This window comes from Tamandua tetradactyla, chromosome 14 (assembly GCF_023851605.1).
Source record: "Tamandua tetradactyla isolate mTamTet1 chromosome 14, mTamTet1.pri, whole genome shotgun sequence".
NCBI classification, from domain to species: domain Eukaryota; kingdom Metazoa; phylum Chordata; class Mammalia; order Pilosa; family Myrmecophagidae; genus Tamandua; species Tamandua tetradactyla.
The window spans coordinates 69,718,099-69,735,308 of record NC_135340.1 but is presented as its reverse complement, the minus strand read 5'-3'; the positions used below and the strand labels follow the sequence as shown (position 1 = coordinate 69,735,308).

The 17,210-nt window shown below is 33.7% G+C and overlaps 1 protein-coding gene and 1 long non-coding RNA gene across 4 annotated transcripts in view; one reads left to right on the top strand and one right to left on the bottom strand.

Annotated features, from left to right (window-relative positions):
- Positions 1–9,709: 9,709 nt before the first annotated feature.
- LOC143656138 (uncharacterized) lies at positions 9,710–13,157 on the top strand. 2 transcript variants are annotated; one of them, XR_013162409.1, is made up of 3 exons: positions 9,710–9,886; positions 11,276–11,392; positions 12,860–13,157. It is a non-coding gene; the product is annotated as an uncharacterized LOC143656138 (long non-coding RNA). The 2 variants fall into 2 exon arrangements; XR_013162408.1 differs by having other exon boundaries at positions 11,271–11,392.
- UNC13C (unc-13 homolog C) overlaps positions 12,646–17,210 on the bottom strand; it is a 663,640-nt gene continuing 659,075 nt past the window's right edge. For both annotated transcript variants that reach the window (XM_077127956.1, XM_077127957.1), the window contains exon 32: positions 12,646–14,531. In XM_077127956.1, the coding sequence (XP_076984071.1) occupies positions 14,246–14,531 (286 nt within the window). In that variant the 3' untranslated portion in view covers positions 12,646–14,245. The remainder of the gene's footprint in view (positions 14,532–17,210) is intronic.

Below are 17,210 nucleotides of genomic sequence, written 5' to 3'. Positions count from 1 at the left end.
GCTGAAACTCAGAGAAGAAAAACAATCACTCAGGGTCACAGCTGTAAATGTTGAGCAGGGTTCTAAGTACAGATCTGCTTGATGTCAAAATTCTTCCTTGTTCTCCTACAATTTATTGTCACTGGGAAGATCCCCCAAACTTGTAGTGTGCCATGTATTCTCCAACTGCAAAGAGAAGTGGTAATATATATTGATGTTTCAGGAAACAACTTAGTACCTACTGTCACAGAGTACTTAAAATAGAAAAACAGCGAAAACAGCACCAAACAAAGAAAAACATCCAAACATGTATTTTCATTCCTTCTGACAAAGTAGGAAATTTGAGATGCCGTGTCCAGAGGGTTTTAAAAGTGATAAGTGATAAGATTTTCACACATATATATAAATATTATATAATTATCACAGTAATTTTCAAATTTAAAGGACAAAACCCAAACTTATTAAAACAGATAAGCTCAATCTTGCACAATATACAAAGTGGGGAAAGATTTATTTGAATAGTTTTTGTTTTCTCCACCAGGATTCATATAATTATTTAGCATTTGAAGCAGTTTTAGTGTGTTATATCATATTTAATAGTAAGGATTACACATGCTGAGATTCCTCAGATTAATTATGGACAGTTAAGTAAATTGTGTAAGCACTCTTGTGGGATGATTGTTTTTTTCCCAGTATGGTAAAAATGAAATATTGTGCTAGCAAGTACTCAACAAGCGTATATTTAGCATCTTAGATGAGTTCGATGTCAATGCCATATGGCATTTAGTGAGAGGAGGAAGGATCAGAAAAGTAGAAGCAAAGTTCAAACTCTGAAATCTGTTCTGTAATTTTTAAAATGGATGAAGACTGACTCCCGGGGCATGTGTAGCTAGTAGACGTCTTGCTTGGGGATAACCGGAGTTCTCTATTTCTAGCTTGCTTAGGACTGAGCTAACAGGTATCTATAATGCTGGGTAAGATAAGTTGTGGGCTTTTCTGGTCACTTGTTAATTTTTCTGTGAATGTCTCAGCCTTTGCAAAAGCCTCTGATTTCAAGGCAGAGTAGACAGTGTCATTGCTTCAATCAAGACTCCTTATCTACCTGGAAAGAATCTAATTGGTGTGTTTTTATAGAAAATTTTTTAGAAAATAAAGTACGTTTAAAATTACTGTTAATACTAGTTGTAGAAAATGTGAAACATAGAAGAGTAAAAGAAGGAAAATGTCATCTATAACCTTTCAACTCAAAGACAGGCATTATTAATATTTTAGAATACTTAACGAATTCATTTTTTATCCCTATTCTATATATCCACTGATCTATCTATACCTACTTTGTGCTTAATACTGTTTAATAATACAATGATAAACAAAACATATATAATCCACGTTCTTAGGGAGTCTAGTGTGTGTTGGGAGAAGGATGCATGGGCAGATACTAACCAAATAACAAAAATATATGACATGTTGAGGTAGCCTAGGATAGAACTATATCTTATTGGGGAACTAGGAATCAGGGAAAAGATCCTTGATAAAGAAGATTTGAGCTGTGACTTTAAGGCTGAATAGGAATGAAGAAATAGAGAGGATGTATGGGGAAAAGAAAGGGAGGGAGGAAAGGAGATATCAGGCAGAGGGGATGGTCTACTCAAAGACTGAGGTAGGAAATGAGGAAGATGCATTTAATGAACTTAAAGTCAGAGAAGCTGGAGCAAAAACAGTGATACCTGGAACCAGACCATGTTTCGTTCTTTCAGATTGTATTATTAATAGTTATCTATCATAAAAACAATGGGAAGACAGTATTTTTTTTTTTTTTTGGTATATTGTATGGCGGTATCACATTTCATTATTTTTCCATGTGAGTATCCCATAACGCAGCACCATTTCTTGAATTTTTGTTTGTTTTCCTTTGTTTGTTTGTTTTGCTTGTTTGTTTGTTTTTGGGGCAAGTGCATGGACCGGGAATCAAACCCAGGTCTCCCGCATGGCAGGTGAGAATTCTCCCACTGAAATACCCTTGCCCCCCTGCCAATGTATTGTTTAAGCAAGAGATGTGCATGATGAGATTGGCTTTGTAAAGAATCACATTAGTTCCAGAACTCGAGAGAGATTGGAGGGGAGGCCAAATGGATTCAGGTATAATGTTTTGGAGGCTTTGGCAGTAGGACAAAAGAGCTATGACAGTTGTGTAGACCTGGAGGTGATGGAGGATAGATTTGAGAGCTAGCTAGAAGCTTAGACAGGACCTTGTCATGGATTGGGTGTACGAAGTTAGGGAGAGTGCCCTAAGTTGACCCTTGAACTGTGGCTTGCCCAACTTAGAAAGAGTTAAGGTAATCAGGTTTGGAGAGAAGAGCCTGGATTTGGTTTTGGATATGCTGATTTTAGTGCTTCAACTTTTGCATTAAAATATTAGTAAGCAGTTGAATATGGATGTTTAAGGTCCAAAGGAATGGTTCCCACTTCAATCCATCACACCTGTATTCCTGGAAGGAAATACAAAAACTGAAGACTGGTACTGTCCACCCTCAGCTAAAAGGGTGGCCCAGAAATACTGTCTTTTCGACAGGATAATCTTCCAACCAAAATAGTATCTATTCTCCTTCTCTGTTAGTTCAGAAGAAGGGGAGAAGTAATATAGGTAGGCAGTTTGCCTGCCATAGACCACGTGGGACATGGGTTTAATTCTAGGCTCCACTGTTAATTGATTTTGTTTCCTTAAGCCAATTACCTCTCTGTGAAGAATAAATGACATACTATAAGAGAAAAAGGGATTTTGTAAAATGTTACACAATGTGCTGTATTGTTATTATTTCTAAGGTCAGTATTTGTTATAAGGCCTAAAGGTCTACTTGTTTTAGAAATAAAGGCTATTCTTTTAAATGTCTAAGTATTGCTTTTCTATAACCATGTTGAAATACAATTTTGCATATTGCTTTCTTAGTTAACGTTATGTTCTAGGCATTGTCCCTGTTTTTACTTAATCTTTTAGCCATCAGTTTTAATGGTTATATAATAATAAATAAGTATTATTGTGTGAATGTACTATTTCAATAATTTGTATGAGAATCCACTACCTATTTTCTTTGATTGATGCATTATAGCATTCTTTTATAATTCCCAGAAAAATGTTAAATATTGCTTAAAGTAGAAAATTTTTCTCGTTCCTCACTTTAAAGGGCTATTTCTTGTGAGAAGGGCTATTTGTTTATCCCTTATTTTCTTTAAATTTTTATCTAGCATACTTGTTAAATAATTTTTTAGTTTGAATCATCCAATGAGATGATTAATTTTGAATATCAAAGTAATACATTTTATTAACGGATGTACTATTATTATATTTTGCTTTATTGGAAGAAATTGTACTTTGTTGTGTTAGATAATTTTCTTTTACTGTGCTATTGAATCTAGTTTGAAATAATTTTATTTATAATTGAAATTTATTTAGATATGAGATTAGTCTATTGTTTATTGTGGTATAATAATAGCAACATATAATATTTGCTATGTGCCATTAATTATTGTAGCATTTTATATGACTCATTTAATCCTCTGAATAACTATGATGTTGGGAACATTGTTATCATCATCCTTCAGATGAGATAACTAAGATACTCTCCGTATCAAAGTGGGAATCAGTGTTTTATTAGCATCATTAAGAAATGGATCATTTCCATTTTGTGTACTTTAGAACAGTTCTCAGAGGGTAGGGATTACCTGTTTTTTTACACATTTGAATACTCTCACCATTAAACCCAAATTCCTCTTGAACTTTTTGGGATAAAATTCTTAACAAATTATCAGTGTAATCTATGATTAAATCCCTAATGATCTTTGCTGCTTCCTCATGAGTCAATATTAATATGGCAAAAATTCAGTAGGTGCTCACTAATGCTGGGTTTCTTCTAGGGAACACAGGAACTCTACTTTGCTCAAACTTCCTTAAAGTTAGGTGCAGTTAAATGGTCTTGTAGACAGGCCAGTAGAATGTGGGTGGAAGCAATATATGCTACTTCCATTGCGGCCTTAAAATTACCGATAATGACTTTCATGGTCAAAATCTCTTTTGTCCAGACAGCTGCACATGGAGGAAGGATGCCCAAGTAACTGCTTAAAGAAAAGCAGCCCAGAGGTCAACTAACCCACATTGGGCTTACTGTGAATAAGAAATAGACCTTCATTATTTTGAACCACAGAGATTTTTGCATTGCTTATAGAATTTTGCATTTTTATAGCAGCTGACATTATTTAATGTATTTCCTTTGTGGCAGGATATTTTGTCAATATTCAATTATGCTCTAAATAGGCTTGAAGAAATATATTCTCTGCTATAATATTTGCATATTTCAGCAGAGACATAAATTCTGTTTGGTAAAGTGTGTAATTCAAATGTGTTATATTTTCCACTCTTGGTATGTCAATATCATTTTAAATTTCTACCAGTGTTTGCTTTCGACTCTTATCCCTGTGTCCTGGATTTAATCAATTTATTCTTAAATCATAGGCCTTATAATTAAAAAAAAATCTATTCACTTAACTAAAAATTTAAGTAAAAGGCTAAAAATTAAAAGAAAGATCATAGATGGTTACTATTAGATTGGTCATGTAAAGGAAAAGGTTAAAGAAATATTTTGACCAAGGGGAGAGAGAATTAAAATTTTTTTTTTACTGACACTAAATACATATTTTTTTCCCGGAACAAACAATTAAAGTGTACAATTTATTTAGTACCATTTTATTCTAAAATAAGTATAGAAACAATGAACAGTAACTTAATAGGATTCGTCTCTAACATGCTAACTACAGCAAGTGTAAGAACTAAATCTGTTTGCTTTCCTGTGCTTTCCTGTATTGTAGAGGAGAAGGTCTATGAATCTCTTTGTACTTAAAAAAATCATTCTATCCTATAGCTTGTCCGGTTCACCTTTTTTGCTTTAACATTTAATACATTAAAGTATATCAAAGAAGAACTGATGAGCTGTGTGAAAAAGGTAATCTCATATACTTTTGCAATATTTGAAAAATGTCCAAAATAATATAATTGTGGGTAGGGAAATCATTAACTTTTACACTGCTTTGAATCAGTTAATGTTTGAGAGCAAAACTATTTGCAAATGTGAGAGTAAGAGCATTTTACCAAAATTAAACCATTTCCAAGAGCATTAATCCTAAAATGAGATTCTGGTGCAATTCGATTTTCCCTTAATAGTGCTCTCACATCTAGGGTACATACTGTGATTTAAATAGAATGCATGGATAAAGAGAAGAGAGTTTTAGTTTTTTTTTTTTAGTCCTTTTGGCATCCATTTCACAGTACCATGGCCTGCTGTGCCCCCTGTAGGGCAAGCATCCTAACATGTTTCATATATATATGTTTGTGTGTGTTATTTGAAAATATGTATTTTTCTTGGTGTGCATGTATTTCTGGACTAAGATAAGTAACATAGGTTTTGATGTTTCATACTTTTTAAGACCATCACTGTTCAATTCTTGACCCCCCCCCCCCAAAAAAAAATCAACCAACAAACAGAAAACCATCACTGTGTTTTAAGCTCTATCCCTGTTGAGGCATGTTTATTTAGCCTATTGCTTTCCTGCCCCACAGTCAGATGTAGTGGGCACAGACCACCTTTTATCTAGCCACTCCCCCAGTGCATGCCTGTTTCCTAACCTCCAAGGAATTACTGTGAATGACCCATACACATCCCCATTCAGAACTGTGTAAGAATTCCTTTGGGATATTAAGCCCATGAATAAGATCTGCTGAGTTAATTGACCCTAAATGAGTGCTGCCATATTGCTTTCCTGAGCAGTTGCACCAGTTTATGTACTTGCTGGCATTTTTGGTAGGGGAGTTTCTTGATAAATATTTCAATTTTTTAAAGGCTTATGGATTTATTTGAGATTCTGTATCCATTTAGGCCAGTTTTCTCTTAAGTAATAGACTGTGTTTAGAGCAGGTTTAGCATAACAGAAAGTTGGGCAGATAGTAGAGCTCCTATATAACCCCTTCTCACCCCTCAGTTTCCCCTGCTATTAACATCTTGTCTTAATGTGATATATGTGTTATGACTACTGAACCAGTACTGATATATTATTAATGAAAGTGCCTGGTTTGTGTTAGGGTCTGATATTTGTGTGGTACGGTCCTATAGATTTTGCCAACAGTGTCATGTATCTACCCTGACAGTATTATATGAATAGTTTCACTGCCCTGAAGAGGTCCACTGTGCTCCACCTATTCCCTGCCCCCCCCAACCCCTTCTCTCCCTGAACTGGTAACCACTGATCTTTAACTGCCCCTAGAGTTTTGCCTTTGCCTTGTCATATGGTTGCAATCACACAGTATATAGCCTTTTTAGACTGGCTTCTTTTACAAGTGATATGCATTTAAGTTTCCTCCTCTTTTCATGGCTCATTTCTTTTCATCACTAGAAATACATTATATGGATGTGCCACAGTTTATCCATTTTCTCTATTTATTAGAGTATATGTTTTTCATAATTCTTTGTATTATTGTTATATTTCTGCTGAGTCCATGATTAGTTTCCCTATACATTCTGTATTTCATGCAGTAATGTGTTCTTTCCTGTTTTTCTTAGTCTTGCCCAAGGTTTATCTATTTTGTTGATTTTTGCAGGAAATTAAGTTTGGAGCTTTTGTTAAACTTTAATGCTGTTTTTTTCTTTTAATTTTATTAATTTTTTCATTGTTGCTCAAATGGCCTATTCTCTTGCGTATCTTCCAGGATTTGAGTTAAATTTCTCATTCATTTTTGGAGATTATTTATTTATTTTTGTTTTAATTGATCAAAGAGCAATAAATTGGGCCATTGACCCAGGCAACATGTTGATATCCAGGTAATGGAACTACCAGAAATCTATCAAGAGGCCTTACACAGTCATTACTGATAAGTGTTTAAAAATCCATTCTGGAGGAGTGAGGGGAGGGAACCCTGATTTGTAGCATTTGCTGATTTCAGTGGTGTAAATTCTCCCTCTATGGCCAATTGCAGGCTACCAATGTGATGCCATTGAACACAGGTGGGAAGATATGCAGAGTAGCATGCTATCATATCGTATTTCCACTATACAGATACCATAGATGTAGATAAACTCAAGAGCAATAGGAAATAGTAAAATGTAGAAAAATAATGAGGAAGAATTTTGTGTTTTTATTGCTTTTGTTTTCTAATATATTTATTTAATTGTAAGTTCAATTTAATTTAATTTTTAAAATTTTTTATGACCACTTCCCTTCGCCCTCTCCCCTCTTCCCAGGTAATGTCTAATCTGCTTTCTCTGCAAATTTCCTGTTTCCAGTACTCTCTTATAAGCGACATCATAAGTTTTTGTCCTCATGTCTTATTTTACTGAGCATAATGTTTTCAAGGTTGTTCCAGGTTACAGCATCTCATAACTCCATTTTGTCTTATTGCCAAATAATATTCCATTATGTGTATGTACCACATTTTATTTATCCATTCATTTCTTGATGGACATATAGATTATCTTTAGCTTTTAGGCTATTATGATTAATGCTTCTCTTACCACTTGTGTACAAGTATCTATTTGCTGACCTAATTTCACTCTCTTTGGGTATATATCCAGAAGTGGAATTACCATGTCAAATGGCAATTAAATAATTGCCAAAATGTTAATTTAGAAAGTTAAATAATTAACTTTTTGAGAAAAATGCCATTTTACCCTCTGCCATTTTACATTCTCACCAACAATGCATTAGGGTTCCAATTTCTCTGTATCCTCGCTTAACAATTATTTTCCATTTTTAAAATAATAGCTGTTCTTGTTTAGGTGTGAAGTGGTATCTCATTATCTTGCTTTTGTAAATAAGTATATTTAAAGCTATAGGGTTCCCCCTAAATATTACTTTCACATATAAATTCTAACAGCATTTTTATTGTAATTCAGCTTTAAGTATTTCTCGATTTCTTAATCTTTAGTCAGTAAGACAAAAGTTATTTGGTAAAGTTAATTTTTAAAAATGTCATTTTTAGCTTTTTTTAAAATTCCTACTTTGATTGCATCTGGTTAGTGAACATTATCAGTGTGTTATTGATGTTTTGGAATATATCGAGATTGCTTTTGTAACCTATTTGCCATTTTTCTAAATATTTTCCTTCTATTCAAAAGCAGTGCATATGCTCTGTTTGAAGCATGTGGAATTCACCATTCATATTCATTTAATATCTTTTTTAATTGTGTTCAAATAATTGATTATTTTTTTGGATCCATACATTTCTGAGATAGCTATGTTATTCTCCACATACAGTTGCTGGTTTCTCTCTAGTTAATCCGCTAGGTTTGTAGGTTGTTGTTTAATATATTTTGAGACTTAATTGTTGAATATTTTGCTCATGATAGTTGTTATCATTGTCCCTCCTTGTTCTTTAAGATTTTATTTTTTGCCTGTATTGAAAATAGAAATCAGACTACTTGAATTTACATTTTGATTTTCTCAATAGCTTCATGACATTGGGCAGGTTATTTAACCTTTTCAAGACATAATTTTCTCATGTACACAACGACTATTATAATACCAACTTCATAATATTATTGTGAAGATTAAGTAAGTTGATCTGTAATGCACATATAAAACATTTAGAATAGTGACTGGCAAATGACAGCATTCAGATAATAGTAGCAATTAGCAAGCTTTTAGGCCAATAAAGGAGAAGGATAATTGAATAAAAGAACTAGCCATGGATAGGAGAAAATTTGATAAGGTTAACTAAGTTATTGATTAACATATGATTAGATTAATGAATATAAAATAAACATTTCTTGATCTTGAAATTTTGCATTTTTTTTTTTAAAACAAGGTTCATTGCTCAGAATAAATTGATGATATTTAGGCAAGGTCAGGAAGCCAAATGAAAACTCAATAAATTAATGTTTAATTTCTTAGTTCCTAAGTTTGAGATAATAGTCCTATTTTACATATTAATAACAATGGCTATAAATGAGTATTGTGACAAAAATTTTAATTGATTGCTAGTAGAATTAAATGGTGTATCTTTCTTGAAAATTATTGCTGAAGGTATAGACCAACAAAACATGGTCAGGGTTCCCCCAGTGAGTTGAAGAAGGGAGAAGTGAACCCCAGAGCAGAGTGTCTGGCCCTGAGAACCACTGTTACCAACTCCTACTTGCTGCTGCTCTACCAGGCAATACCAAAGTCAGAGATTTACCTTTAAACTCAGAGAAGTAACGCTGGAGGGACACATTCTCCTTAGGTTTTAATTTTGAGCCCTGGGAGTTTGGAAGGGTGGGGGACACAGGAGAGAAGTGTCATCCGGCTAATCTGTTTATACTGGCTTCACAGGCTGGTTTGTTTTTGCCAACTTCTCAAGTGAAGGGCATGATTATCTTGACCCAGAGGAGAGGCAAGAATATTTAAAAATGTTCCTCCAATGTACTCTATCACTGCCATTTCTAGTGCTTTCAGTCCCTAAAGATGACCAGCCCACCTGTGAGCCCTCTCTCTCTCTCTCTTTCTGGCACACATACAGAAGCACACCCTTCTCCCCACTGTTTTACTCAATTTCCCCTCTTTATTCCTATGCTTTCCTCTTGCTGCCATAGTGTCTTCAGTCTGACTTGGGGGAAGAGAGCAGCCCTAGCTAGTTAAGAGAACCCAGGTGATTCTTACATCATAAAGTTACTTTCAGTAAGTAGATCATTTAAATACTGTATTAGCATCTTGTTCTGCATGGTGATTCACTGTTTTCTTGCTGCCAGAGAAAAAGTGGCCTAAATAATTCACAAAATGACCTCAAATCAATGTCCCAAAAAATAGGGGTTCAGAGGACATATTATGGATTTAGATACATGTAAGCTATATACTTCAAACTGGGCCAACTGTGCAATGGTCAACCTTATGGGTGAGTTTCCATTTAAAGTAACTGTTGTATAACATTTAATACATACAAAAGACTCCATATAACCTATGTATGTTATGAGTTGTGATGCACAATTATGAAATATTTATCCATGAGCCTCCCATCTAACTAAAGAACTAGAGCAATAGCATACTATTGATTTTTACATTCAGTTTAGTAAAACTATTCAGATGTTAACAGTCATCTTTTTTCAGTGAGTGGTCAGTTCTTTTAATCAGTGATTCCTTTATATTTAATTGGTTTAATTATTAATGTCTAGTCCCAGTGCATAAAACGAAAGTATGTTTAATTACTCTATAATGACCCTCTTTGGCCCACTTGATTTTGTAACATTCTAATTTAATATTAATATAATCCCAGCTACCTTCGCAGTTTTTCCTGATATATTTTAGCCATTTTTTATTTCCCTCCCCAAACTTAATTTTTTTTAGCTTTTTAATGTAATTCTTAGAAGAAGAAATAGAGACTTTGTCTTAATTTAATACAGAATGAGTCTCTGTATGGAATTTTTCATATATATTAGTCATAATTGTAAAACTCAGAGTTTTCTTTCTCATTTTACGCTTTCTGATTTTCATTGTCTCTTATATTTCGATTCAATTTCCTTTTGTTATTTGGACTACTTTGTTAGTTTTTGTTTTTCTACATTGGTTTGGAAGAAAAATAACCTCATTTAAAATCTATTAATTATGTTTAATAGATTAATGTTTTCAACAAATATTCATATAAACTCATCAAACAGCCATACCATAACTTTTATTTCGAATTATAAGTTAAACATTTTAACATCTTTAGTTATTGCTTCTTATGTGTTTTCCTGGATGTCATCACTTCATTCTGGAGCAATGAACCCTGTCACTTAAAAATGCAATTTTCAAGTAGCTATTTTTTATCATATTTTAAGTAATTACTTATATTTACCTTATCAACCTTTATTCCATGAGCAGTTAGCTCTTTTATTCAATTGTTCTTGCGCTTTCTTGGCCTCAACGTTTGATAACTAATTGCCATCATTAACTGGGTAATATATGACTTTATGTACTTGTCAAAACTCATAGAAATATGTACCAAAAGAGTTCATTTTAGTACATGCAAATTAAAATATATACTTGGTTAAATACATAGCTACTCATTACTTTACTTTAATGCCTATGCAAATCTTTTCTTTTTTTCATAAATACACATATTGATTCCAGGATGAATCATTATTTTATATACTATTAAGAAAGGAAAAAAAAATCAATTAAATATAATGTGCCAATAGTTAAAAATATACCCTGATTTCAAAGTTGCTTTAATGTAATAAAAATGTGTACCTTTGAATCTATAAAATGCAAAATTTGCAAAGTAAAATTTATCCTCTGAGTCAAGACACAGTTTTTGATTCTGGAAAAAAACCAAACACCAGTGGTCTGCACCTGAGTGTCAGCTGAGAAGTGGAAGCCTCTGAGTGAAGAACACAGGGATCATTTGCTTCAAGCAAAGGATGTGAGTAAATATAAACACAGGCAATACCAGGCAGAGGCAGTTTCTTCCCAAGGACCCAATAATCTTTCAGGTGGTAAAGGGGGAATCAGACATCTATCCAGGGATATTTCTTGGATCCTGTATAAATATGTTGATTTTTCATTGAATGTCTGGATTGAAACTAACATGTTAGTCCATAAAAGGGCTAGTGTATCCATATCGTTATATTATTTATATAAAGATGAAATCAATCTTTGCTTCACAATTTTTATTTAAAGGTCAAATGGAAGGCATTAAGAACATGTCATTTATAGATGTGCCTCATTTAAGGGATATTCAATATATAAATTAACCTAGAAACAGATTTATCAGAGCAGATTATGGAGGGGACATAAGATTACTTGATCATTTATCAGAGTTCCTTTAATAATAAATGCTCCATAGTGGTTTTAAATATTCCAACTTTAATTTACACATGCATCTTTAAGAACTTGTAATGTGAAGTGCATCTGTAGTTGAATAGCAGAGCTGTGTTTTTGTGCATTATATATAGAATAAGATAAATAAATTGCTACATACTTGAGTGGAGCCTGTAGTTGACAGAAATCATTGTTAACTTCAAGGTGACTACAAACTTGGGTATATAAATACAACAGGCTTTGTCTGAAGACAAAAGAAATACTTGTGTCTTGGGAGAAATACTAAGTCTACAAAATGTATACCTCTTTTAAAATTAGTATGTACATTTTATGATGGTAATATACTGACTCAATTTGCACTGCCACAATTAGCATTTGATATATAGAAACAATATTTTCAAAAAAGATAATGAATAGATCCCATTAAACAAATACTGGAAAAAAATAGTCAGCTCATGATTTCTTTTAGATGATCAGTGTGAGCCCAAACTGCCATTTAATCAAGTGTGTCATGCTTTATGACTCCAATGTGCTTATATAAAGAGCTTATGAATGCTCTGTAAGATCATTATAAGATAAATCTAGAATGTATCCTTCAGCAAAGTGATGACACTTTTTGTTAATATAAGCTATTATTTAACCATGTTTTATGTTTATATGTTGAATTTTCTTTGTGGTGCTTAACAGTATTCAGTGACATATGGATGGACACATGGATTTTTCCTTATTTTCAATGTCATTATCTTGGAATATGTAGTTGTTTCCATGAACATAACATCTGGAAAATATTTTCAAATTCTAATGAAATATTAAAACCAAAAAATGGAAAGTGCTAATACACCAAAAAGAGCCTGGAGCTTTATTCCCAAACAATGAAATGATGTTATATAAATGAAATAAAAAGGCAGAGAAGAGACAATAAAATGTGGTATGTGCTCAGTATACACCATTTATTAACGCATGTGCCAAAGGATCGCATCATACTATGCATTTGGAAAAATCATTAACAAAGCAATTGCCTAACAATTTAACATGACTAATTCTGTCTGTTCTGTGTTTTCACACCCAGGAGCAGAACGATTCTGGCAGGCAGGACACTGTTCACTTCTGTTCTCAACGTATCAGATCAGCTTGTTCACAAAACACAATCACTTTAACAGGTCCTTCTGCATTAGTGGGTAATCCACTAACAGTTATGACCATAAGTTACAATTACAAAGTACCTTCTACAGTCAACTATTTAAATACAGACTCTAGAAAGTCAAACCATAAAAATACAGAAAATGCAAATGTTCATAGACTATTTCATATTCCAAACCCACTTAGATATATCTTTATGTACAGAGCTGTATTGTCTTCCTACTGCATTTGATGCATTTTGAACTTATAAATAACATCAATTATGAAAGTTTAAGCAATTTCTTCAGACTTTATTTTACATTAATCACTAAGTAGATGACATGACTTTTGCTCCAGTGCAATATATAGTAATGCTGCATTCAGTACAAATTGTTGAATATTTTTAAAAGAAAAAAGCATTTAACAGATTATAGAGCTAAATAAATAAATAGTCATAGCTGTTAGAGGGAAAACACGAACAGTATAGTTACTTATCATAGGTAATTTTAAGAAACAAACCTTTCATCTCATTTCTAAACCATTACTCTATGACTTTCCAAAGAATGAAATTTGGTAAAGCTGAGACATAATGCTATATGGCAAATGCATCAACTTACTGTTTTACCACAAATGTGATGTGACCTTGGCAGTATTGAAGAACAAGGATTTTTTTTTCAATATATCAAACATTGTTAACAAACTCTATTTAGCATTGCTTTGTATAAGTTTGCTTTAATAGCATTTCTTCACAGTGATATTTCAGAAAGGTTGGAAACTGGTCAGCATAAAATATTTCCCACCTTTTCTATTTTAATTTGTATGCAAAAATCATCACAATATATCTGCAACTATAAAATTACAAATGCTTTCTAGAAGTGACCACAGTTCTAGATATGGTAGAAAAGGGTAAGACATCTACAATTAGTTTAAGTCGAAATAAAACAGAATTTGTGTAACAAATGCTTTTTGATATATGGGCAATATAAACTAATTTAAGAAAGACAACGAATGGACAAACCCAAAAGACTAAATGTTTTTTTAGTATGTTTAATGGATGAAAAGATGGTAATGAATTGAAATCAACAGTTTTAAAAGCTAATCTTGATATTTCACTTTACATCATAATTTTGGCACTTCATGGAACATTTACTTCTTAAAGACCATAATTAGTATAAAAATTCAGCAGGTTTTCCTTGTAGACATTGTACGCAATTACTGGCAAACACTGAAACAGAGTGAAAGTGAAACAGACATTCCCATGTATTTGCACAATGCATGCAGTAGTCAACAATCAGAGTTTATGAATTCTGGAAGGTGATATCTTGTAGTATTCGTTTCAAGCACTCTCTTCAGTAGATCTCGTTTCAGATTTAAGTCTTACAAATTCTTTAGCCACATCATCGCTGGTCCTCTGAGAAAGTATTCTAAGGATAGTCAAACCAGTTTCATCCATAGAGATATTTTTCAAAAGAGGATACCATGCCCCATAGCTTCCCTTTTCTGCTATGTTCTGTAGCTGAATGACTGTCATTCCTATAATTCGATCTTCTCGGGCAAAGCAGTAATCCTTAACTGACAGGTGAAGTTCATAGGCTCCTGGACGGTTTTCATTACTCAGAATGCTGGATGGACGAAAAAAATGAATTTAGAGCAAAAAGAACTTCACCTATGGTTCTAAAATCTTGTTGAAAATTTCATACAGTTTTTAGAATATTATATTGGTAAGTGGATTATCCCTGAATTTTTAGCCCTAATGCAAATATCCTTTAAACTTTACTTAGATTTTCTTTATATATGTTGCTACCTGGCAATCTAACTTAAAAACTCCTTTTTTCCCCCTAGATAATAGGAAATCAATCTAAATAAATATTGCCTATTTTAATAATAAGCATATTAATAGAAATTGGAATTAAAGTATGTTGTATTTAATAATTAACTCTCCATCTTTAGGAAACTTTTTGTATTTTATTATCTGTTGATGTATGAAACAACGAGGAAAGATCACAATTTATGGCCTGGCTCACTTAATTTTTAATAGCCATGTCCTAATTATGTCTAGAAGAACGGAAATCATGAATCTGCCTTAATTCCTATATGAGCGTTGGCCGTAATACTAGTCCCCAGGTTTCTGATCATTTTAACTGGAATGATGAAAACATGTGGCTGATTCTGCATTTACTTTGTCTTATGAAGATTGTCTGTATTCAGACCTTTAATCAAATAAGCATTGGCCTATCATCTCCTTCATCATTCCTATTACGCTTTCACTTTGGGCAACATGCAGACTCTTTTAGGCACCCACAACCCTCGCTAATTCAGACTCGGCTTGCTTATCCTGCCTAACTGATTGTGAAGACCCTGCCATTGGAAGCAGCCTCTCTGCTGATGTCAAGGTTGAGGGCAGGATGAGGTTGTTGGGATTCTGGGGGCTAGACCAGATGAAGGCAGCCTTTTGGAAGAAAATAATTGCCATTTCAACAACAGTTAGTACAATCTCCTTTCTTTACCTCACACTCCTAGATAAACTATTATATCTAGGAAACTTTCCTCTGGGGGATACACTGCACAGACTATCAAGTACTACTCACAAGATGCTAAATTGGTTACAAATCTCCAGAGTAAATCAGTTCCAGCAAAGCTCAGTGCTTCAATGCCAATACTTTCCTATGTCAGTGGTTAGATTGTCAAGCCTGGGGCTCAGGACAGCCCCTACTAATAACAATTTAAGACAACTCAGAGTGGAACTGAATATAATGAAGAAGGCTGAGAGGTGCAAAGCTGGGAATAGTCCTCCTCTACCACCCCTTGTTTTAATTCATCCTCAAATATTCTTGACTTTCTAATGAATGCAGAGTATATTCCTCAGCAGTACATGTTTATAAATTCCTTCCTTTCCAAGTGACTTTTGATCAAACATTTTGTACAGTCAAACCTTTCTTTCCAGGTGACACTGGTAATTTCAACTGTGTACTTATTTTTTGAGTCAAGCTGAAATAATGGGAAAGAAAATATAGACCTGATGGATAAGATTGGGTGAGAAAAATATGATAAAACTAGATCTTCTTATGAATTAAAATGCATCAAAGTGTCTCCTTTTCCCAGAATAATGCACCAGGTAGTTCATAGTTTTATATCTGAATTTTGTATGATTCCAGTCTAGAACTTTTTAGAATATATTTCGGTTGGACTGCGTTTATTTGTGTCTGATTTGGAGGAGCAGAAAGGTGGAATCTTGTGAGCTGGTTTGTTAGCAGCAATTATTTATATGGTTAGTCCACTAGACCTCCTTTGATAGACAGGGTTACATAGGTAAATTTCATGTGTAAGAGAACTAAAGTATTTGAAGCACAATGTGCTAGGGGGTCTCTGGGAAGTCAAGTACAAAACAAAACAAAATATAAGGGGCCATTTTGGTGTGTGTGGGTGGGTGTCAAATCCTAAAGGTTTAGTCAATTTATCCACTTAGTTCCCCCTAACAAAACCTAGGGGTCATCCTTGATTTCATTCAGTGCCAGATATCTTCCATTTACCCAATTTGGATCCACTCTCTGCCTTTGTTTTCCTTTTCCTTTGCAATAGAATACTGACCTGAAAAGGATTACATCACTAGTTTCTTCATATTCTGGCTTTCAGTTGATTTTGACCAAAAGAGAGTTCAGGAGACCAGAAGTAGTGATGAGAAATGAGGTCAGTCTTTATTTTTCCCGACTCCTTGCCTGTGAGACTGCCTTGAGTAGATTGGATCCCTCCATGGGTGTGAGGCTACTGCTCCTTTTAAGATGGATGACTACATGCTAAGTTTTCATTTCCCCAGTTTCAATAATAATTCCTTCTCTTCCTCCCTCTGGTACAGGAGTGGAAATAGTCTATATACTTCTATCCCCGGGTTACAGCACTATTACCTGTGGTCTCCCTATACCCAAATCTTTGCAATTCCCTTTGTAAATAAGCCCTTCTGGAATTATCCTTTATTGGATATTCTTGAGAACCTGACTGATATACTCTCTCTTTTATGTTCTACCTCCAGTTAACTGAAAGTCCTATAGAATCTACTTTCAACAAATACCTAGTATCTTTCCATTTCTTCCCATCTCCCCTGATGCTCCATAGTTTAGATTATTATCTGTTGCCTAGACTTTTGCAATAGTCTTGTAACTCATCTTCACATATTGAGTCTTGCTTCCCTATAATTATTTCTCTATATAGCAAACAAAATAATCTTTCAAAGACGTAAATAAGATTATTTATCTCCATATCTGAAAATCTTTCTTTGGGCTTCCTACTGAACTTAGTCAAGTAAA